The sequence below is a fragment of the Rhipicephalus microplus genome, chromosome 1 (assembly GCF_043290135.1).
Source record: "Rhipicephalus microplus isolate Deutch F79 chromosome 1, USDA_Rmic, whole genome shotgun sequence".
Classification (NCBI taxonomy): Eukaryota; Metazoa; Arthropoda; class Arachnida; order Ixodida; family Ixodidae; genus Rhipicephalus; species Rhipicephalus microplus.
The window spans coordinates 254,354,907-254,379,137 of NC_134700.1; the positions used below are offsets into that span (position 1 = coordinate 254,354,907).

Sequence of the window (24,231 nt, forward strand, 5' to 3'; positions counted from 1 at the left end):
AGAAGGTTAGTGAAGATAAACTCCGCGAAAAAGTGCAGCCAGGAAAACAGCGCGTGTCGTGAGTGTTTGCCTTTCGTAGCCGTGCTTTCTTTCGCGTTGTTTATCTTCAGTATGGACAACCGGCTAGTCCGGTAAGCTAATTTAAGAAAGTTAGAGCGTGGGAGGGGAGGGAAGAAGAGAGTCTGCGCGAAATGTCAGCTAGCGTTGCCATTTTTAAGAAGGTCCTTCTCGTATATCATATCTGGGTCGTTTATGAAGGAGGCTTGGCGTCAGGATTCGAGAAACGTGTTTCGTAGGTGGAGGCAATGAGACGCCGATGAGACGCCGATGAGACGCCCTTCTCACTGCCTGCAACATGGACCTCGGCCACCTTGTGGTTGACAGAGAGCTGATCTAGTTGCTGGGTACGTATTGCGTTAGAGACAAGGCACCCACACACGGACACCATAGAGCAGATACCTTTTGCAACTATACGAAGTCGCATATCAAGCCAAAGACACTTCAAACGAAACCCGCCTGTCGTCTTGGCGCGCCAAGTTCGGACATCCCTTCATTCCGGAATCAAGGTTCATGAACATGCTAAATAGGACAAATAAATAAATAAATAAATAAATAAATAAATAAATAAATAAGCACCTGGAGCAGCATGCTAGGCGAAAAGCCAAGCAAACATCTTCAGCTCTTCATTAAAATATGTATCTCTCTGTCTCTGCTTTAGAGCGAAGTCGCGGTATAGTAAAACACTTACGCCTATGACGGCTATCTAAAGCTACGTGTCCAAGCTGACGCTGATCAGTCACCGCAGTTGAGCTATTAGTGAAAAAGCTAACTGCAACTATCGTTTGTGACGGAAGAGCACCCCGAAAGCCTCGAACGAATTGTCACACACAGAGGCGACACCAGAATCAGAAACGTCGGATGTCGTCGATTTCCTTGGTTACTATTATAGTAAACCGGCAACCTTTGCCGCGACTCGCCAGAGAAAACTGGATAAAGCTGGCCGATTCGTCGAGCGCATCCGGCACGCATTAACCTCGTGGACAGCGTCTGCCACGAGTTTCGTAAGTCCATTAATCAAATCGCTCGCGCTTTCGCGACGATCGCAGCACCAGCAACTATGCACGGCACAAGCGGGGCGCCAATTATTAGGGAGTTTCAGAATAGCGCACTGCGAGCTCTCGCGGTGCGGTCGCTGCCACTGCGCATGCGTCTTAACGCGAGTCAGCGTTCGCGGACCGCACGCAGAAAATCCGAAATTGCGTGCGGCGATCGCGGCCCGCAAGCGCTGGTTTCGAGGCTACGGTGTCTCTGCGATCGTGCGTTGCGGTTTGCAGCAGGGCAGACGCTATTCTAAAACTCATATGGCGCCCGCAACGCCCGCAGCGCTGGCAAACGGTATTCTAAAGCTCTCTATTGCCACCTGCGGGGGCGAAGTGCACGAGGCGCGCGCCTTCGTCGTCGGCGCGCTGTCCTGGCGCATGCGCCCGCCCCTCCGCTTCCTCTCCTCGCTGCTCGCGGGATCATCCCACTCGCGGAGAGCAAAAAGGATGCTCCGCAGCCGAGCGCCGCACTGTCGGCCAGCCGCACTTAAGTGAGGGACCGCAGAGTGCTCCCTTTCTCCTCCCGCGAAAATCCCCTTTTTTCGCGCTGCCGTCCGCTCCTTGAACAGCTGGACGCGAAAGGAGGAGGAGACCTGTTGCTTTACTTTCTCGGCCCGGACGGCGACGTAGTGCCAAGTGTGCGCGCCCGTGTGTGGCACCCGACTGACTTCTACGATACGTGGTGTAGCTGCCACTCGGCAACACTTCCTTCTCGGCGGCACCCACGGTAGGTACATTTTACCGGCGGGCTGCTCCAGATCGAGCATTATCGGTGAACGCCGCGAAATGCGTGCAACCCACGTAGTCGGATCTACTGTGTGGTTCGTGTTCAAGATTCATTAGAAGGAAAAAAAAGAAACAGCAAATGAGAGAAGGTTGACATCCTAGATTGCCATCAAAAAATTTTTTTCACCCCATTATTTTCATAAACAATATTGGCGGGCTAAACGTCCCAAAATCGCGATATCAATATGAGGCAAGCCGTGCGGAGGACCGCTCCGGAGATACCGTCCACGTGTGGTTCCTTAACGTGAACCTAAATCAAAGCACACGGACATCTAACATTTTAACCTACATTCGAAATACCGTGGCCTTCGGCTCGTCGAGCACCATAATCACTAGAACATCATGACAGGTAACGCTGGAAACTGTGCGTAACTCATCTAGTCTGTCTATTCGTGTTTCAGATTTTGTTCAAAAAAAAAAAAAAAACAAGATGCTGAGAATGTTGACGTCCCGTACTGTCATCGAAGAAATATCTCCTCGCAATGTTTGACCCGGTTTTGTAGATGGATTGCCAAAGCGAAGAAGAGTAGCCAGTACGACTCACGTTTCTTGTGGACACTTTTTAAATAGGAAATATTTTCTTTTCTCTTTTATTTTGTGTGATGCCTCAAAATGCTGCCTCTGTAACGATCGAAAAAGCAGCTTCTTCGAGCAAGTATTTCACGTTATTGTTTCTCCTACAACGTAAAACACAAGGCGTTAGAATTCCCCTGTTCCAACGCGCTAAATGTGTAATGAACACCATTGAGGCTTTCGTGCTCGGCAGCGACGTGAGATGTACTTCTGAGAAGTCATTAGCATGCTTGAAGTGATTTTTTAAGATAAAAACTACAATCAACAAAAAATAATAATAAATATCCAAGCGATGAATAGGGTGCTTTTTGTGTGTTTTAGCTGGTCTTCCAGCTAAAACACAATTTTTATGGTTGTCTTCAACCATAAAAGTTGAGAGTTGACATGGCGTAACGTGTAATCATCACGTAATTTTACATTAGAGTTGACGCGACCTTAGAACACACAGAGAACAGTGTGAAATGTTCAGGTTATTAACAAAGCATGGCGAAGGTTTCGACGGCTCGAGCTGTTGTGTGTACGTCCAACTCTAATGCAGTCGTGAAAGTAAAAAAAAACAAAAAAATATAGGGTGTTTTTTTCTATATTCCAGAGTCCAAAGAGGAATGGAACAGTGGTAGAAAGTTAGTTTACGTTTTTCCCGTAGAGTTCCATAAGCAGCATCATTTTTTTTTCTGCCATATTTTGGACTGTTGGTATTCTGAATTTGAAAGCATATTTAGCATCAGAAAATGACGACAGAAGTGATACGATCGTGTTGTGTTGTGCTGTGTCGCGTTGCCTCCGCCTTGTCTACCTTGTGTATTCGTCCGCTGGCGTTGTTTTCCAAGGTAAATAGTTACTTTCAGTTTTCTTGAAGAAATCAGGCAAGCTGAAAAAAAAACTTTGCGGGGGCGTGATGATTTCAAAGGCCTCGGAACATATTTTTCCAACTCCCTCATAATTATCTTGCGTTGGCGCAAATATAGGAATTTTTGACGGGCAATTTATAATATTTGATTTATTTTGAGAAGCGTTTACATATATAAAAATTGTAGGAATTCGTAGGCAGACAAAGGATCAAATTACTAAATAATGTTAGTGAACTGTTAGCTAGATTATACGAGTCTGGTTCGCCATTCGTAGTGATTATTTTTAGTGTGAAACGACACCACAAAAAAAGAATGTCGAGACAAAGCACGATTCTCAATTAACCGCTGGTGAGTAGCGCTTTGTCCTGCCGTTCTTTTTGTTATTTCGTTTCACTAATCATATGATGAGTTTGAGACGTTAAACCCCACATATCAATCAATCAATCAATCAATCAATCAATTTCCTTCCACGCCAAAAGGTAATCAGGATTCACACTAACTAGGTCGTCACCGCGTTGTCCTTGGCATCTACGTTGGGCCACTATATATATGTTTTGTGAGGCAAATTTCATGTTATCGAGATCTTGCAGGTAGATTTCCGCAAACCGCACAATACTTTTTTATCTGCTGTCAATTCACACAAGTGATATCACTGGTTAAAATGTTAACTTTTACGAGTGCGTTAGTGCGAACTGTTACTCTTTTCTATCTATACACATGCGTAAATTCAGAAAACAAAAACTCTAAAGTTAGCGCTACGCCCGTGCTGTTTCCTTTCGTTTTACGTTCTTTTTGCCACTAAAGTAAGTGCCGTGGATTATGAACATGCTAAAGTATGTGCCCTTCAAAGTCCCATTCACGCTTGCTTCACTTATGAAAGCGAATTTTTCGGGCTTTCCAAACCAAAGGTACTGCTACTTGAGGATCGTTTGGCACTTGTATGAGCGTTAGTTAGTAGCAGGAAGTAGTACTTTTAAAAGTATCCTGCGATGTCATGTGGCAATTTTTCCCCAATTTTTTTTAGGAGCCAAGTCTAATTTGACTTAAACTAAAAAAACTGAGTTTTTTGCATCTGGCAATATGATTGGGCCTGCTCCGGCAATTTTTTGCCAGCGTACTGATGTGGCCAAAATATTTCAAATCTGCTTTGCCGCTAGCATCAATATAGCTTACTGTTGTCGGTATTTAGGAGTGAAATTTTAATCTGGCTCTTATAGATTGTTACATCTCATTTGGGCTTGAATTGGTTCATCAAAGTCCACGCATGAACAATATAGGCAAAAACATTGCGACAAAATAAACATTACCCTTGCACTTCCGTCATGGAATTTATTTGTTGCATGGGCGTACTGGCGATGTCTAGAATTGGAGAACGAGTGGTCTTTCCTAGCGAATTTCACGCCATTCTGTACTGCCGACAGCTTTGTCTTCATCTCGGCTCTACTTAAGACCTACTCAAAGCGCTTCAGTTCTTCATATCTCGTTCTACGACACCTCGTTGCTGATCATTTCTTCTTCATGTAGCACGTCTGTGCCCAATATCTTCATTTTAGTTACGTTTTGTTTCGAAATTGACCGTCTTGGAGTGAAAAAAAAAGATGTTAATGTGGCGCGAAACTCCAAGAGAAACACTTAGGCGCAAAATAACTAGGAAAGTTGGTCTCTTAGCCTTTCTGATCCAAGTTTTGCGATGATATACTAGACCATGTCCTTCAGTGAGTACTAACTCGCACCAGAGAAACCAATTGTGGAACAAAGGCATTATAGCGAAGAAACTACACACGAATGGAACATATTGAATCCGGCCATGTTGGTTGTTCCGGTCATGATTACTTCAGCGTTAATTTAATGGATCTGGCTCAGTTTAATTCAAACAGGTGCAGGATTTCGCTCATCTTTAGTTTGAAATTTCATTATGAGTTCACGTTACAATAAGGAATTTCCCCATTTTGATTCCAACTGTTCTAGAAGTGAAAACAAATACTTAGGCAGGCGTCATGCTCTCGCTACCTACTTTCGGTTTTTGAATTAGGCTATTTGAAAAAAGAGAAAAAAAGAAAAAAAAAGAAGAGGCTGGTGATTGCAGACCATGTCGTGTCTGGTACCGAAGGGGAGCGATCACTTACTCTACATTTAGTGCTACAAAATTCTATACTATTTAACTACACTTACCTTGATCACGTATCACCGCGCCATGGTGGTCTTGTGGCTAAGGTAGTCGACTGCTGGCCCGCAGGTCGCGGGATCGAATCCCTGTTGCAGCGGCTGCATTTCCAATGGAGGCACAAATGCTGTAGTCCCATGTGCTCAGATTTGGGTGCACGTTAAAGAACCCCAGGTGGTAGGTGGTCGAAATTTCCGGAGCCTTACACTACGGCGTCTCTCATAACCATATGGTGGTTTTGGGACATTAAACCCCGCATATCATTCACCAATTGATCCCCTATCGTCTACAAATGAAGCTGCATCTAAATATACTTTGCTTAACAAGAACAAATTTCCAAGCGCAATACTGTCATGCACCAGTAGGCTCCGTTTCTGCCTTTGAGTACGCCATGTTATTGTTCAGTCAGCAAACTTGAAATGTGGTCTCGACCACGGAAAACCACTGACAAGGAGGTTTAACACTGCCTCTTCATTTATCATTTTTTAAACTTTTATAAATAACAGTACATTAAACTAGATGAACCAGTATTCAGAGCAACGTGACCGTAACAATGGGTGCATTCGTCGCCTTTTTCCCGAAAAAGCAACAGAGGCACACAGTAGATATGCAAATGACTTGAATAATCAAGCAAATCATGTTTTTTTTTCATGACATGCATGTGATTTGTTTAATCTGTCGGGTATTCATAAGGACTTAGCTGTCACGGCTGTTTTTTGCATAAAAAAATGGGCCAAGAAATTGCCTTTCTCATAACGTTGGGGACCGCGTATACCAGACCGGTCGCAACGAAGCTTCCCGACCTTAGTGTGCCATTTTGCGTTACTTGACACGATTTTCACTCGAACGAAGTTCCTCTTGCGTTGGCACACTGGTTGCTCCGGTTTCGAACGGCTAGTGACAAAACTGGAAGTCTAGATAGGAAGACTACAAACTTAAGGTGTGCATAAGTGTACGCGTATATTGAATTACTGCTTCTTACAAGCGCATGTTCAAGACCGCAGGAGTGCCTGCGCAAGAGAACATTCATAAGGTCAAGTGATATTTTTGAAGCATATTTTGTTGCTGAAACGTACGCAATTACAAGACTCGGTTTTCTGTGATACTTGTTCTGTAAGGTCTATATAAGAACCAACTTCAGCATCATGAGCTGTAGATAAGCTGCTTATACTTGCTGTATGTGTAGTATGGGTAAGCCGCGTGTTCTAAGGCGAAAATGTGCACGCTACGCACCACCCCATTACTATTTACTTGGGAGGTATTTGCTCCTTCAATATATATGCTGCCCCTCTAAGAGTACATCGCATTAAGTGTGATGGCCTGGAAGAACTTGCTTCTTGCTACTTCACATCACTTACGCAGAACATGTACTTAATAGCGTAATGGGTAAGAAGCACAAATTTATGAACTAGGTTAAAATTAGGCAATTGCCATTGAACAAATTGTATTTCTCTTCGCCGATTCCTAGTTACTATTTTGATACCTGCACATCACTACAGTGTTCTTAAACGACAACGTTACTATTCTGCACTGCTCTTCTGCCTGCAATGCGATAATACGATGAAATCCAAGTTATGCTTACACTGAGTGAGTAACGTGAGCAGCCGGTTTAAGGAAACATTAACCAAGGCAGTCGAGATGCAAACTGCCAACCACATGTCGAGCCCAGTTATTATTTGAGACTGACTCAAAGCTGTCATCCATGGTTATAGAATCCATTACGATCGAAGTTTTATTCTAGTAGGCCTAGAGATGGCGAAATTGAAGAAAGCGTAATTTTTCAAAAGGCTTTATTACTGGATTCTATGCCTGGTACTCATAATAAGAATAGACCAAAAAAAATTTGTTCTTCGCAAAAAAATAATGCCACGATTGAATCGTTTAATTAGAGTCGCTTACAAAAATTCGTGATGGGAAAACGGTTGGACAAAATTTTCGAGGTTTATATATGTAAATGCTGTCGGAAATTTCAGAAAACAGGTTGGTTTTACGTAGTGTGAGAGTTAGGAATAGGCCGCCGCAAGACCTGGTAAATCAGTTATCAAAAAAAACACTACTTACAGTGCAATAAATACTGAACAAGACATTCAAGAGAAATAAACAAGAGAAAGAAAATACAAAAACAACCAGTTGGTAATGTCCGGTTTGTTATCCTTGAGTTGTGTAGGGAAAGAGCGGTTATAAATAAAGAGAATTAGGATAGGAAGGTATACTTGGCATAACTGGTCATTATGCGCAGTATAGGCCGTAAGGGTACCCCGTATAAGTGAAAATCTTTACAAATACACGTGTCACAAGACAAACATCTACATGTAATATGTCTACCGATCTCGACGTTGTTTCCTCGGAGAAGTTTTCTGCGCTTTTTTAATAGCCAGCCGTGCGTATGAAAGTGGATGTTAATGATTTCAAGTTTAAACCGATAGTAATTGATAAACTACTCTTATGTTTGAGGACCCTTTAAAGGTCAGAATTCGAAGCTGACACAATAGTCTATTGCTCGCCTTCACAGCTAGCTCTTCCTATACAAGTGGTATCTGCTCTTCGCCACCTATGTATTCGTAATACGCGAGGAACGTCAACGCTAGAGAGATTCAGGACTTCGCACTTTTCGAGTAAGCGCTGCTATCTACGTTATTTTGCCCGCAAATGCAGTGAACGAAGTGACGTCAGTAGATCACGCATGATAGCCATTCGAGATCAGGCAGAATGGACACGCAACCCCTTGGAAAGCAGGGCAGTCAACAGTTTGCAGCAGATATCTCTCGTATATCGACCAATTTAATCCCGATATCCTATGAATGAACTGCTGGCATCGCGAATTGTGCCGCGGAAACGGGAAACACCGGAAAAAAATAGCACGCTCGTTGTTCAAACTTCCAGAGGTTGTTTAAAGGTCCTCTAAAGTGGCGGATCGTGAAGAGAGTTTGAAACCATGTCGTTCCTTTGAATACTTCGTTGCGATGACATAAGATGATAATGTGAGTGGTGATAATGATAATGAGAGAAACACGTTCATCTATGTGAGAAAATAACGGGGCGGAGGGGAAGGAAACGTGTTTTGAGATGTGCAATGTCACACTCTTTAAGACAAGTCCACACGCGGTGTAAATTCTTGGGGGTAGGTTTGTCCACAATATAGATGTGGAATAAATATTTGCAGGCTTGCCAATAACGTCCTTGCCGCGTCGCATTGACTTCCGCGTACAGACAGACATGTCTCTCGGTGGATCAGCGGCTACAGGGCTCGGCTGCTGATCTGAGGCTCGCGAATTCGATCCCGGCCTCGACGGTCACATTTCGTTGGAAGCGAAGTGGTAGAGGCCCGTCTACTGTGTGATATAAGTGCACGTTAAAATAAGAACACCTTATGGATTAAATTTCTGGAGCTCTCTACCACGTGTGACAGCTTGGGCTAGTTGGTATGACATGACGATAGTTATAGCGCAAGAACAGAACGTTCTTCGTGTCCTTCTTGTCTCTGTGTCGTCGTTCTGTTCTCGCGCTATAACTATCGTCTCTACCACGGTGTCTTTCGTAATCATATTGTTGCGCACATGCACGAAGACAAAGAAGCGTATACGGTGAACGCATTTGTCGCCCAGAGCTCTTGAACAAAAATATCCCACGTCGTGAAAGCGTCCTCGTGGTTCTCGTACCATACCAGTGCGGTGTCGGTCACGGAGAACAACGTTGGCTAGCATAGCGGCTGCATCCCAACCGTTGGACTTGCCCACACGTTTGTACTTGGTGAGCCAGGCGTCGACATCTTCGGCTTTTCCTCCGAAGGGCGGTGGAACTCGGTAGTACGGAAGCGGACCAGACGGCGCCGTCCTGGAAACGCCTGCTTCTTCGGGCATGTCGAAGTCACTGACGGCAGATGGTGGGAGACCGGCAAGTCGACGGCTTCGTCGAAGCTGTGGCAGTGATCATGAAGTGAAGCGCTTACCCAGCTCCTCCACCACTCTGTTACGTTTGAAAGAGACTGGTAGAGGTTGAAAGGGTCCGTTTATTAGGTCGTGAAGGGTAGCTCAGAAGCGGCCCTCACGACTGGTTAGAGATCCTCTTGATCCTCTTCTTCCTTTCTGGCTCTGGGCGACAAGTGCGTTCACCGTATACGCTTCTTTGTCTTCGTGCATGTGTGCAACAATATTGTTGTTTCGGGGCGTAAAATGCCACATATTATTATATCAATAAATGTCGCTATAGACAACAACAGGTAGTTGAAAGTCGTGTGCGACAGAATGTGGAATCAATGTAGGTGACCTCTAGAGCACTTAGCATACAATGCGTGACGACTGATGTGCGCCTCGCAGCGGCCCGTCCCATGCCTTGGCCGGCCTGCAGTGGTGGCCCCCGCAGCAGCGGAATCCAGAGGCAGCAGTGCAGCAGCATCTCCCCGAAAACGGCGGCCTCAGTCCGGTCGTGAGGCTTGACCAGCTCCGCACGCGCAACGACCCTACAAGGCATGCGACTCGACGGACTGGTCTTCATCGCCGTGAGTGTCCGAGCGTCCATTCTCATTATTGGCAATGCATTTCTGTCGTCGCCGTGAGGTTCCGTATAAAGACCAAGGGCACTTAAGACAAATACGAAGCAGACAACGCCGCGTAGCATGCATGGTGCAGTTAGAGAGTTCACACTACGTGCTCTGCGGCGCACTAGACCATGAGAGGTCGCATTAACTCGTGAAAAAGAAAAAAACAATGAAGTGTGGGCGCCCGGAAAAAGGGGGGGGGGGGCAGAGGGGCACGCGTCACTGAATAATGGTTGTCGGAAGAAAGCACCACATCACAATGGTATGTAATTGTCAAAATATATCTTTCAAGCAAGTACGAGGAACAACGTAGAAATTCCTAAAAGACGGACTTATCACTTATCGGTTTCCGTTGTTTGTACCATAGGGAATGGACCCAAGAGCGCATTTTGAAATGTTTATCGGTTGGCTGGAGTGTATTAAACTTGCGAATAAGGTATGCTTGTATATCTTCCGTACCTTGGAGACCGGAAGTTTGACTTGAGATATTGAAGCTTGAGGTCATTGAAATTGTGACTTTCTACAATAACATGTTGTGTCGCTGCTTTCGGTAATTTCTGAGTCGTGTTCGCGCGATGCCCATTTAATCCAACATTAACAGGCTGTCTTCTTTCACCAACGTACCATCTGTCACAGTATGAAGATTCGACCATGTAGACAATGTTTGAAATAGTGCAGGTAAAGCTGCAATTTATACGATGCATGTAATCAATTTCGGTGCTTTTAACTATAATGTCACCTTGAAGATGTTCACAAGTTTTACACCTCAGGTGAAAACAGGGTGTCATGTGGGTAGTAGAATCGGCTTTACATTGACATGATTTAACATGTGCTTAAAATTGCTCTTGCGACGATACTCGACCTTTAAAACTTCTGTAAACGCCTTTTTAAGCCACGCGTTCCTAATAAATATAGGATACTACTTGCGGAGGATACATAAATAACATCCAAATTTTTGTAAAATTTTCGTACCGGGCAAAATCAAAGAGAAAGAGCATGCGTAAGTGCTGTACTTCGGGTTATAACAGGGAATCAGCATGAATACTTTAAATTGTTAACATTTGTCTCACACACGACAAAGAAAGAAACAATAAAAGAGCACTTACAGAAAAAATACTTTTGAGTATTTATGACGACATCACATCGTAACAGAAAATGTTTGTGGATTTTATTGTTAAAAAATTTATGGCTGCAAATGGAATCAGTGTTTTCGAATAGCATCGTTCCAAAATGGTGCATTGAAACACCGACGGATTGAAAGCATTAGTTCACACGTCTGTACTTCTAATACCTCATAGATTACGCTGTGCGTAATTCGTGATGGGGATTCTCGTGGCAAAGGATATGGCCTGATGCTGCAACGATAGTACATAAGTAAGCATAAAATGGCGGCATAATCTCGTATATAAAGCGGCAAGAGTAATATGTTATGTTTGACCGCTATTATGCTGCGATTTGGGCTGTATAGTTATGCGCAATGAAACGAGTGGCTTTATTTTATTCAGAGCGTAGCTTGTTAAACTGATGCCGTTGATAGGGAGAAAACAGCGATGATTTATATACGCGGGCAATTATTCAAGATGCGTGGAACCTTTTGCACTTACAGTGTTATTATGCGCGGTGCCTGAAATGCAATCTGTGAGATTCTTGTTCGAATGTTTCTACGACGATGCTTGGGACACTACTAGGCTATCAGGCACTCTCGACGAAGGTAGGTCGACCAACTTGTCTGAGATACTTATTCCTGTTCGGACAACATTGCATTGCCCCATCAGTTGTGAGAACGTGGGGCTGTCACGGTTGAGCCAGAGAAAATTACCTGGAAATCAGTATTGTGAATTTAAATGTACTGTACTAAGGGAGCCCGCTATAAATCATGATTCTGGTCAGCAATAATTCTAATACAATCAGGCGTCACCAGCTCTCGATTACACTAGTTGAAAACGAAGTAGTTTAGGTCACTTCAGAAGGCTTAGGGGTCTAAGTTTTTTTTTGAGCCTAAGTTTTTTTTTTTATTTGTTGAATCATACGATAGAAAAGATCATCAGACTGCTTGGACCCGTAGCCAATGGCTAGTCCTGGGTCCAAAAAGAAAATGTATACAGTGATGCAGGCTTACTGTTACATAAAAAAAGAAACTAAACTAAAAAGAAACGACGCGCTGTGCTCAGAGGAAGCTTTGCAGCAGATGCACCAGTTGTGAAGTGATCATAGAGGGCAGTGGCGAGCTCTGGGCTGGGCAGAGCTTGCGCACCATGACGTCGCTATAAGCGCCTCCGTATGTCGACGGCACCTATACCTCTGTTTGCAAGCATGGAATAGGTCTACAGACGCCCTTGTTTTGTGCACGATGTCAGTGCGCTTCAAAGAATGTCAGATGACTGAAAATTTTCAGCACTCTACTGCGACGTGCCTCGTAACCATATCGCGGTTCTCATTGTTAGAAAAATTAGGAAATTATAACCGTGAAGACTTTTCTGTTCGACACTCAAATACTAGGTAATAATTACGTCTTATTTAGTGACACGGAAATGTGAAACTTTATATCACGTTTATTTTTTAGACATTTACTGCGTGTTTCTTTCACATAATATTTCTTCTCTGTTCTCGAATGCGAGCAGACAGTGAGATACCTCTAGGCTCGGTGTAGCAGAGCTTGCTTCTAGTCAAAGGTGGAGTATCTTTGGTCACTCTCATTTTCACTTCATTAGCAGTGAAACGGAATGTTTCACGTGTTTTTCTGAGGAGCTGTAGAAGGCGGTGAAGCAGTAGTTAATTGGTAATAATGTGAAAGCATAGTTGAAGAACGCAGCCTTTATTTACAAAAGCTACTTACGCTAAAACAGTTCGGAAAGCATTTCAGCCAATGCGGATCATAAGCGCGTCCGTCCGGCCAACGTTAAGAAGCACTTAACAGCTACAGACTGGGAATTCGGCGCCAGGTATGAATGTATGCGTGCTCGCGCCTAACACGATAACCACGCGGGTACTTCACAAAAGAAACGTTGCTCAAGCTTACATAGAAGTGCACTACGCATCCTTGGGCGAACGTTCAAAGATGCTAGCTTTTCGGAAGACTCGCGAGTGAATTGCGTAGGCGGTAAGAAACTCGCACAGCACTTCAGCGACGTAGTTCAGTGACAAATCTTCTTGCGATGACGCATTGTAGAAAAGAAGAACTGCAGGGAAAGATCGCTTCTGTTTATTTTCAGACCGTCTTAAAGGTAATGAAACGGGAAAGTTTTCACCTAGGGTTTTTTGAAAGTAGGTCTAAAACCCAGGGAAGAGTGCAGGGCTGCCTACATGCAGTGTGCCTACGAGAGTCCCAAAAATCAATCGGTCACTCGCAGCTCCCGCTCGTGCTTTGCAATGTGCTGTTGTTAGAGTGATCGAGATACTAACAAAGAAAGGTGTGCCCACTCGCTCGACGAAAACAAGGTGAAAATCAAGTTTAACAGTTACCAAGATCGAAACAGATTGCGTGTTGCGCTGCCCTTCAGCATGAAAAAAGAACTGTTTTCAGATTGGCAAATAACATCAAGTGAATACATCCTTCTGAACTTTCTGACCTTAGCGCTTGCATGTTCTTTTGCTGCTTACAAACTTTCACTCCTCCGCATAGAATAGATCGAATAAAAAAAAGTGCAGCCTGTGTTCTCGCAGAGCTGCGTTCAAGACTGGTTGAATAATAGGTTTCTCGTTCTGTTGTTCTTAGAAAAGTACAAGAAAAAGTTCGATGGTGTTACTCGATGTACTTGTAGCCTTTAGGCTGCAGAAAGAAGGATCAAAGAATAAACTGCATAAAGAGCAAACCACAACGCAAGAGGAATAAACAGATGTGCTTTCGCAAATTCTACCCACCTGATCTCTCTTCGCTGTTGACGTGTACCTTTTCAAACCTTATATCAGGGCATCTACGCAGTCTTAAATGCTCCACCAAACTTGCTTAAATAGCGTTTACTCATGTCCGTGACGTCATGCACTCTTCGAGTGTTCCGCATAATTGACTAGCTACTAAACGGGCACACGCTTATGTCAGTGGTTTAAGACTGGAAACTTGAACGTTTTTCCAAACTACCTCAAGCATTCAAGCATCGCTGCTTAACAAAATTGAATGTTTCAAACAGCAAATGTTTTAGATAGTGACATCTTTTAACTACAATTATGCGAAGAGTTTACATCAGCCGAGAAAATGTGCTTAGGGATCGGGGGAACCTGCCAACACGACTGTTTTTCCCTCGTGGATAGAAGGTGGGCCATCGTTCTGCGGGTGGAGCCTGCATTTTTTGTTTTCACTCGTTCGTTTTAGACACAGAGGAAGATAAGACGACGGGGAGGTGTCGTTATCCCGTATCTTTATACCATTCATCTTTCATGTGTTCCTTTTTTTGTTACTTATTTTAGATTTTACATCACGTCTTCTGATTTTACAGCGCAACAGGAAGAAATAGACCGAACAAGGTACCGAAAACCTGACTCCCGCCAATAAATCAGAACGAGTCAGAATATATGGCGTCTTCATATCCTCCATGCAGACGCCCGTCAAAACAACATTTACAATTTAATCGCTCTCGTACTAGCTTCGGTCCAACATCACACTATGCACTATTATTTTTTTATCGTGCCGACTACTTCTTTATCGCATTTATCACTGTTTTCTGCGAGCGTTGGATCAGTAACATTTCTTCGCCTGTTCTTCTTCTGCTGTGTTTGGTTCATCGTCTCTTGCCTTGTTGTTTTCTTCTTTTTCTTGTTTTTGCTAATTCTCTGCTGACTCCACATGCTCTGCAACCTTCAAATATATCCTCGGGCTGCCCTTGTTATTTGTTTGCGATGCGCGAATACCTTGCAGGTAGACTGCTACAACACTCCCCCCCAAATGCAACTGAAACATGTTTTTCTCTCCATTTTTTCGTCCTTTTTTGTTCCCATTCTTCGAAGATCTGTCGATCTTACCGAGCAACGCCTGGGCACATTAAAATAAAAAAAAACGATAGAAAAAAATGCCCACGTAGTGTGCTTTGCTGCAAATGTCGCAATACGATAGTCTTCTGCCTGGAGGCGCTGCGTGAGATATGTACGCCATCAGGCAGTAATGTCGGGAAACGGAAGCTTGTGTAGAACGCAGAGCCGCTGGTAGGTGGCAGCATCGTATAGTCTTAGTGAAGTGTAGGAAACACCCGCTTGTTCGTGCATAGCGTCGCATTGTCAGGGCAGTGTAAGGAGCTCTAGACTACCTAGGATCATGTATCTACGCAAGTTATAGTAAAGAAACACGCCACCTAATACTTATGTATTGATGTTGCGCTTCATATATGCGTAATATTCGTTTTTTGATCGATAATGCTCACAAGCGAGGCTCACGGGTACCATCTCAGCAGCGCTCTGACTCGATGAATTCTTACTTTTCCTAAGTCTTTAATAATGAGCCGCAATGCAATATTCGGTCTGCCTCCAGGTATGACTTTACCCAGATATCACCCGTCATCATAAATGCTGAAGGTATTCTAAAAATCATGAACTGAAAACATCGACTACTTCTAGTCCTGATAAGATACCGGCCAAGATACTAAGATCCTATAGAGCTATTACTAGCCACATTCTGCAAATCATATTCCCTCAGTTCCTTTCCGGAGGTATTATACCTGCGGACTATATGGTAGCCAAAATAACCCAGAGTTTAAATCAGGTGTCCATTCTAACCGATCTAATTATTGTCTTATTTCACTGACATGCTCTGCCTGCAATTTCCTCGAGCACAATATTTATTCGCACGTTGCCCACCACCCATAGATAACAACGGGTTCTTCGAAAAGCAACGCGACTTTGGACCTGGTTTGTCCTCATCTTTTCGAATCCACTACCGACCTCAAACGAACCTTTGTCTTTATTTCAAACTGACGTCTCATATATATACTTCCCTAAAGCCTTCGATCGTGTCGCTCATCAACGACTAATCAACAAACTCGGTTGTCTGAACTTGAACCCTTTAACCCTGTCGTGGATCCGATGCTTCCTACCACATAGACCTCAGCTCACTGACATTGCTGCTCTTCACTCCACTGATGCTCCCAATGAATCCGGCGGCATTCGGGGGTCAGTGCTCGGCCACTTACTCTTCCTTATATGGGAATAGTCTACCATCAGGAATTTCATCATCCATACGATGATTTCCGGTCGACTGCGGCCTTTATTCCCGAATAACCTCCCCTGACGAACCTGAAATTATACAGAATGACTTATCTTTAGTTGAATATGGTGTTCAATATGGTTGATGCAGACCAATGTTTCCAAATGCAAAGTCATGCACGTATCTCGCAAGCGGTAGAACTTGGAATACGTCTACAATTTGAACTCAATGAACTTGACATACGTCGACAGTTACTGACACCTTGGCGTGCTTATTTCTAACACTCTCACATGGTCGGATCACATCACAGATTTAGTCGTTGACGCATCGAAAATTGTCGGTTAAATTCGAAGAACTTTATGCCTATCACCTCCTATAGTCCGTGAAATTGAGTACGTAACCTTTGTTCGTACGAAGCTCAAGTACGCGTCTTCCATTTGGAGCCCACCAAACCTATCTGATCAATGTGTTGAAATCTCTTCAGAATAGGGCTGCCCGTTTTCTCACGTCCAATTACGATCACTCATCAAGTATCACTTCTATTGAGAAGTCTTTAGCTTGCAGAATCTAGATGACAGGCGTATTTTTTCTCGACTTCTTTTCATAAGTTATATTATTCTTTTCCTCGCTTGCATGGCTCTCTCTTACTTTCCCCTGCCCGCTACTCTTGCCGGCTATTCGATTCACGAAACCTCCAACGTCCTTTCAGTAGGACCGCTGCATTCAACAATTCATTTCTTCCTGTCGCCATCAAGGAATGGAATAGCTTACTGGAAGCCATCAAAGCGGGACTCGTGCGCAATCAAACCGCTACTAACAGCTCACTTAAGCTTAGAAAACCCATTAAAACTCTACCACCATCACTCTATTTCGCGCTCTAGAAAGTTCCGATTTTGAGCGCACATGTTTTTACATTTGTATAAGTACATTTTTTGCGTCTGTTCTCGGATTCTGCGAGAGTATTGGTCGTGTATTTGTACTATGTTCTTTTCTTAGTTTTTTTTTATTTAGGTAACGTTATCCCCGTTATTTAATGCTCCTGGGGGGCTTTTAAGGGTCAAAGAGATTATGATGCTGATGATGATGCTGATGCTGATGATGATGATGATGATGATGATGATGATGATGATGATGATGATGATGATGATGATGATGATGTATGAACGCCGCCACCAGGTCAAGATGGCTAAGCGTTTAGGAACTCTTTAAACTTTGGCCGCGTAGCTGAATCGTTTCGAGTGACAGACAGACAGACAGACAGACAGACAGACAGACAGACAGACAGACAGACAGACAGACAGACAGACAGACAGACAGACAGACAGACAGGCAGACGGACAGACAGACAGACAAAGATTTATGCGTTGAAATATTCTAAGTCAGACTGTCATTTTCAATAAGACAAGAGCGCACGAGTAACGTTACACAGTACACCTCACATTTAGTTCCGCCATGTCCCTTTTGCAACCATCTACTAGCAAACGCTCAGAGATGAGCTTTTGAAAAACACGTCGTTGTTATTGTCCTCAAGCCCTTTTTTCTTTCTTCATTTTATCCTTTACTCGTTTTCGTCGGCACGGAAGAAAAAGAAAAAAAAAAAACGTCTCACGCGGTGAGCAAACAAACAAGGCAGGAGCGGGAAAGCTGTTTTGACGCGCCCGGCCGCACGGCACTTAATGTACGCGTTCCACGGCAGGCGAGTTCGAAAGGAGAGAAAACGAGCCGCAACTCTATTTTCTCACCTCTAGGCTCGTACTCAGGTACGATGATTTTGGGATAAGAAAAGCACGCCAAGATGATATCACCCCGTACGTCGCATCCGTGTCGTATGTGGTCGCACTCTTCACCGAGACAAAGCACGGAAGGAGAAGCGGAAGGAGACAAAGCACGGAGAGACCTGGCGGTATTGCTGCCAAAGGTATTGGTGTGGCCTAAGAAGCGGCGCGGCCTCTAAAGAGGTACAAATATATACACGGATACGGGCCTACCTCGCAACGACAGTTTCTCTTTGAAAACCATCTGCCGTTTGTAGACGAATATCAGCAGCGCATCCACGTGCCGCCGATTTTTTGTCGGTCACTGCGGGATTGTGGTTTGACAAACGGTGGTGGTATGTGTAAAATGTGAGTCTCGAACTGTTTTATTGCATTCGTTGTGCCGGCGTTCACACCCGCGGGTCTCTCTTAAGCTCCTTCATCGTAAATCTATGGCTGCAAGTTTATATTTAATATGTTAGCGGAAACGAAAGACAACTGGCACAACAAATGGAGGCAAAAAAAGAAACGTTACGGCCTCTCTTGTATCAGCTGTATTTTTGTATGTGCTAGTTTACTTCTTGAATAGTAACTGAAACATTAACCAGCCAAACATTTAGTCTTTCTGTCGCTTCGTTCAGTGAGAACAAGTTGGACGTCAGCACGTCGTGGACGAGGTCAGAACAAGAATCCGGTTCCAGCCGTGCAGAACATAACGCCGAGTGAAAGAAAAAAGCTAGATGCGCTTGTGCAAATCACGTGCGCATGATTACAACCTCTGGTATGAATAGCGTTCACCAAAGGACAGGAAGGAAGGAGGAGTGGCAGGCAGGACAAGACGCAAGGGTGGTTTATTACCCTACATGGAAGCCAAGGAATGAAGGGATCAAAAAAGAAAGAAAAAGCATTTACACCTCTCTCCCTGCCTTCTGGTCTGTCTGTCTGTCTGTCTGTCTGTCTGTCTGTCTGTCTGTCTGTCTGTCTGTCTGTCTGTCTGTCTGTCTGTCTGTCTGTCTGTCTGTCTGTCTGTCTGTCTGTCTGTCTATCTATCTATCTATCTATCTATCTATCTATCTATCTATCTATCTATCTATCTATCTATCTATCTATCTATCTATCTATCTATCTATCTATCTATCTATCTATCTATCTATCTATCTATCTATCTATCTATCTATCTATCTATCTAATCTATCTATCTTAAAAACAAGCCCTACATTTTGCACCTCTTGTTTACAGATATTCGAGCATTGACTCGCTACAATTGCACGCCAGGCGCTAAAAAGCAAGCTCTCTAGACTGTTCAGTGGTCGGGAACAGCTAAAGGCCTCTCGTGCGAGGCAATTTTACTAGGGACTGGAAAAGAGCAACAAGATTCGGAGAAATTATTCCGCAATTCAAGCGGGTGACTTTCGCTTCGAGCTATCACTTCACGAGTTCCCGCAACGCGAGTCACCTACACGCGTGCTGTGATTGAAATCGAATGCGTTATTGAGGTCTATCTATCCGAAAATTTACACGAATAGTTGTTGCGCGGCCTGTGACGAGGTTGCAACTTTGCCTCGCGAGCTCTGGGAGTGCTGGTCACTGGGCCCGAAGTTCTGCAAGGAAGAGTGTGACACGCTCCTTCGAAGTCGCGTCTTCGAAGACCGAATCCTAGCCGTCCAGTGTGCCCGTGATCGAGCCGGCAGACTAGACCTGTCGATCCCGTAGTGGGATTTGCCAGGTGCGCGTTATGTCGCGTTTTGCCTGACCAAATAAATGTTTGCTCCCTCCCTCACTCACTTACTCACTCACTCACTCACTCACTCACTCACTCACTCACTCAATTACGTGACACGCACTGAAAAACGAATTATAGTAAGACGGTAAGTCGGGCCAGTTGGTTAGGATCCATCGTGAACTTTCTTACAGCGCAACACCAGAAAAAATACAGGACAGCGAAGGAGTAGAACAGAAAGAAAAGACGGTCCTGTATTTTTTCTGGTGTTGCGCTGTAAGAAAGCTGAAAAACGAAAACTGAGCGAATCAACCCGAGACCACGAGGACGCAATAATAAGGCAGCATACGCCGTCAAGGCTGTAAACAAAGTCGGCAGCAATCAGTTCATGCACGCGTACTTAACTGTCATAAGCTATAGAATTACGATGTCAACTTCATTGATCTTCTCTGTTTCGGGTACTAATTCACAATACACCATGAATTCAACCAACAATGTATGTCTAAAGTCGTTCTTTTGTTTCTTACGAATTTCTCTTTATTTTATCCTAACAGCGGCGCTTTTTAAGCTTGCCAATCACTCGTCAGGCGTTCGCAAAATGTCGTGCTAGTAAGCGCGCGCGAATTTGGGAAGCTCCGCTACCGGGTGCAGCGGGGGACAGAGAGAGCGAAGACATTGAAGGGAGCGAGTGTAGAAAAGGAGTCATGGAAAGAGATGGCAAAGGAGTTTGGAGCCGGGAGTGAGAGAGAGTAAAGCCTGTTAAAGCAAGGAGGACTGAAGTAAGGAGCTACAAAGGTGGGGAGGAGCAAGCGTCAAGAGGAAACTCTGGTCGGCCAAGTGGAGAGGGAAGAGAAAGAGTAGGAGAAGAGATGGCAAGTGGAGAGTAGGAGGAGAAGTAGATACACCGTAATAAAATGTGTTGATGAGGTTGCATTCCAACTTGCGAACCACGATTTAATTGGTAGTGTCGTAACCACTCGTCTATCCGGGCTTTTTTTTTTTTTTTGCCTCATCTATCTGGGCACACTATCAAAACAAGCATTTGGGAGAACCATATGATTGCATTTCTATGAGCGAGGGAACTAGAAAGAGCAGACAGAGGGAGAAAAGGGGAAAAATGAAATATATGAAGAAAAGAGAGAAACAACGAGTAAAGACGGAAACAAAGAGAGTGATAAAATAGCATAGCCATGTATACTATAGCATAACACACTCATAGGAATCAGAAGCGAGAGTGATGGGGTGTAAATAAGAAAGGCTATAGGCAATAAGGTCCGCCGTTTCCAGAGTATTCGCAGCACTGACGCGTAGTCGCCCCCCCCCCCCCTTTTTTTTGACATCATCGTCATCATCCCTGCATGATCACAATCACCATCATCAGCTTGTCTCTTTGAATGTAATGGCCTGAAGTGGCGTGACAAATACAGGCTCGAAGTCACCAACACGGGCCACAATATATATATATTACACTCAGCTGAACAAAGTTCCGCTAGTGGATGCTTGTCGTTAAAGTTGCCATGAACACCTCTTTGACATTTTTCAACAATAACACGTCTTCTAATAGCTTACAACTTAATATAGTGAGGAAGCACATATATTACTGCGTGCGTGCACGTGTGTGTGTGTGTGTGTGTGTGTGTGTGTGTGTGTGTGTGTGTGTGTGTGCGTGTGCGTGTGCGTGTGTGTGTGTGTGTGTGTGTGTGTGTGTGTGTGTGTGTGTGTGTGTGTGTGTGTGTGTGTGTGTGTGTGTGTGTGTGTGTTTAAATATCATTCCGACAAAGGCCTCGCATAACATAACGCACTTTTTCGCGATGATTTATGAACTTTGTGCTTTGAAGGGGTACAGCTTCATTACAACTGCAGTCAATTCTAGTGAGCCTGTGCTCTGTTCCTTTCCCTTCTCTTGTTTTTCAACCTCCCTCTCTCTGGTTCATTAGTGAAGGGTAACATGCCAGTTAACCATTCTGTTTTTCACTTTCTCCTTTACCAAGATCGTCGTGGTTAGAATGCACGGCAGACCTGCGCACGTCGCAAAAACAAAAAAAAAAAAGAGAAAGAGCGTGACAGCTACAGATGCAAAGTGAAAAATGTAATTTATTGTTGCGCCCGAATACTGAGCCCCACCAAGATAATTGACTATTTTTTCGGTACCTTGCTACCAAGATTGGCTGCGCTTGAAAGAGTACAGTGAATAAGACGAGCCAACCTGGCTTTTTCAGTGCATTTTTACAGCCTTTCGCCAGTGATTCCTCTCGCAAACATTTCAACGTGTGCTATATAGAGATATAAGCACATTGTAGAAGCTGTCCAAGGTTTCGATAGATGGATTTAATCTTAGTTAAAGATGCTTTACCGTCATTTAGCTGTTGGATGTTTATACTGAAAGGCTTATCTCTTTCAAAGTCAACGACCACTTGAAAAACTAGCTCATCCCGGCTTTGGTATCAATGAAGTTTTCTTGAGTACGTATATGTTTTACGGGCCGCTCAAATAAGCGTTCTTTCACTTCCTCTGATCAAACTTTTTCACTTTTTTATCAATGTATATAGCTTGGTTCATCTTTGCCAAAAGCACCTCACTGTCCTTGAAGTGTGAGCCTTGAGAGAATTAGCCCTTTTAAAACTAACACGCCAAGGATGACCAGGGTCTTCGACGAAAAGAGGTGCACCTATCCAAAAGTCGGCCAGCCTTTCTATAGGTCACTTAATAATTGGTTGGTTGTAAATTTTTATTATGGTCCTGCAAGGCGCGCTTTAGCGCGCAGTGGGTGAATCCCACGTCGGGATCGTTAGGACGGCTCAAAGTTGGTCGGTGCAGTTCATATTTATGAAGAACTATAAACTGCATTTTAACCTTTTCACCAGCCACATATTGTTGGTGTCTTCTGATTACAATTGCATCAACAGCTTCACGCCATGTAGTAAAGTTCAAACGTTAACTGTGACCCCTGAGGAAGAAGATTCCATTCATTACGCGTAAGTGGTGGGTTTCAACCTTTCGCGAGGATTTCGTTTCCTATGTGTTGTTTTTCCCACTCAGCCCTTATTCCCTGTTGCACTGGTGATTAACGCTCGGACCACCGCATCTGAAATAAAAACCCGCCCGAGGGCAGCGTTTCCCCGCAACGCAAGCATCCGACTTCGATCTCCGCACGGCGTGTTCCCGCACGAGTCGGCAACTCGGTTCGGCGACCGTTAAGGCGCGAATTGGCGCATACCGCATGAACGGACAGGCGTGGTTTAAGCTAGTCATGCGTGCTAAGTGTGGATCCTATCAGGCGTGTGATTTCGGCAAGTTATTGGATACTCAATTTGATCCGATGAACTCGGCGCTAGGGACCACTACCAGCTTTTTTCCGAAAGGTGGAACTGCACCCTGGTTCCGATCGGTCAATATTGTCGCAGAGTGCGCGCTCCGTGCAAGGATCAACGGCTGGCCGCGTGTTTGTCCAAACTCCGATGAGAGTGAAGCCACATTGATTTCCTTCCCAGAGAGTGTGTGTGTGCGCGCGCATTGCATTGAACCAACGTGGAATGCCTTCACCTAAATCGTTGCTGGGAGTGAAGATCGTGACCTATATGGTCCTTTGGGAGATTTCCAATAGCCGGAAGACTATTGGTGCTTGTAGTTCGGTTGAAAGGACGAATGTCACCGTTATTGGAGTGCGCGTAGTGTACTTACTGGCTTTAAGCACGCTAACGTGGCCTATATATTGAAGAAGTCCCAACAATGAACAACACACGACCACTTGAAGAATTATATAGTTCACGTCTTTACTCATGAAAATAATGCGCTCTGTGCTAAGTTTTGCTTGCATGCCCAGATGTCTTATTCGCCGAGAAAGTTTGCGTTTTCTCGTGGTATTAATTAAACTATCTCATGGCTTGCCACTAATTATTGTATTGAGTACGCAAAGGCCCCGATGAAGGGCACGATGAAGGCAATAATGTGGCTGCGTGAATTGCAAAAGACATTTTTTTTTTGCTCGTGTAGACGGCAATACCCACCGGCACTAAAAACCTGTTGCTGTCGCAGTGAGTGAACTTAAAAAGCGAAGGTTTGCAATAAACCCATTTTATAAATCATAACTTCCTTTGCCTAGGCGCACATAACTGTGTTTCGTGCGTTCCTAATTGAAAACTTAGTATCGGCTCACGGCGAATAAGTACTTTTTTAAAACACCCGACCTTACGTTCTTTTTTTTATGTTGTTGTTGTGGTTCACTTTTCCCCCGTTGTTCACGGGATCCTAATCTGCGTTTATTTTTCCCCTTTAGCGTAGTGAAAACACAGAAGGCAAACAATGATGTCCTCTCGAGTTTTCTCTCAGGTATGAAACTTTCTCGAATACCAGCGCATCTTATTCAAAAAATATTAGCAAAACACGAGCGCCATGTTTGATGAATCTGCTGCAGCTTCGTGCTCTTTTCTCCCACCGTGCTTCAACTCGGGATAAAGGGTGTTAGAAACTGCGTCGTTATTCTAATCTTTCCAGCCAAGTACTCTCAGGGGAAACTATATGACACCTTAAAAGTGGAGGTCACCTTTTTTCGAGTGTTTTTGCACACGTGTTGTTATCGTAACCTTGCACGTTAGACTGTGCGCAGTCTCTCGTTT

General features: G+C 44.1%; 1 protein-coding gene across 1 annotated transcript in view; it reads left to right on the forward strand.

Annotated features, from left to right (window-relative positions):
* Positions 1-1,672: 1,672 nt before the first annotated feature.
* Positions 1,673-24,231, forward strand: part of LOC119186808 (uncharacterized) — a 91,763-nt gene continuing 69,204 nt past the window's right edge. The window contains exons 1-2 of the mRNA XM_037435215.2: positions 1,673-1,827; positions 9,791-9,972. Coding sequence (XP_037291112.2) covers positions 9,943-9,972 — 30 coding nt within the window. The 5' untranslated portion in view covers positions 1,673-1,827; positions 9,791-9,942. The remainder of the gene's footprint in view (positions 1,828-9,790; positions 9,973-24,231) is intronic.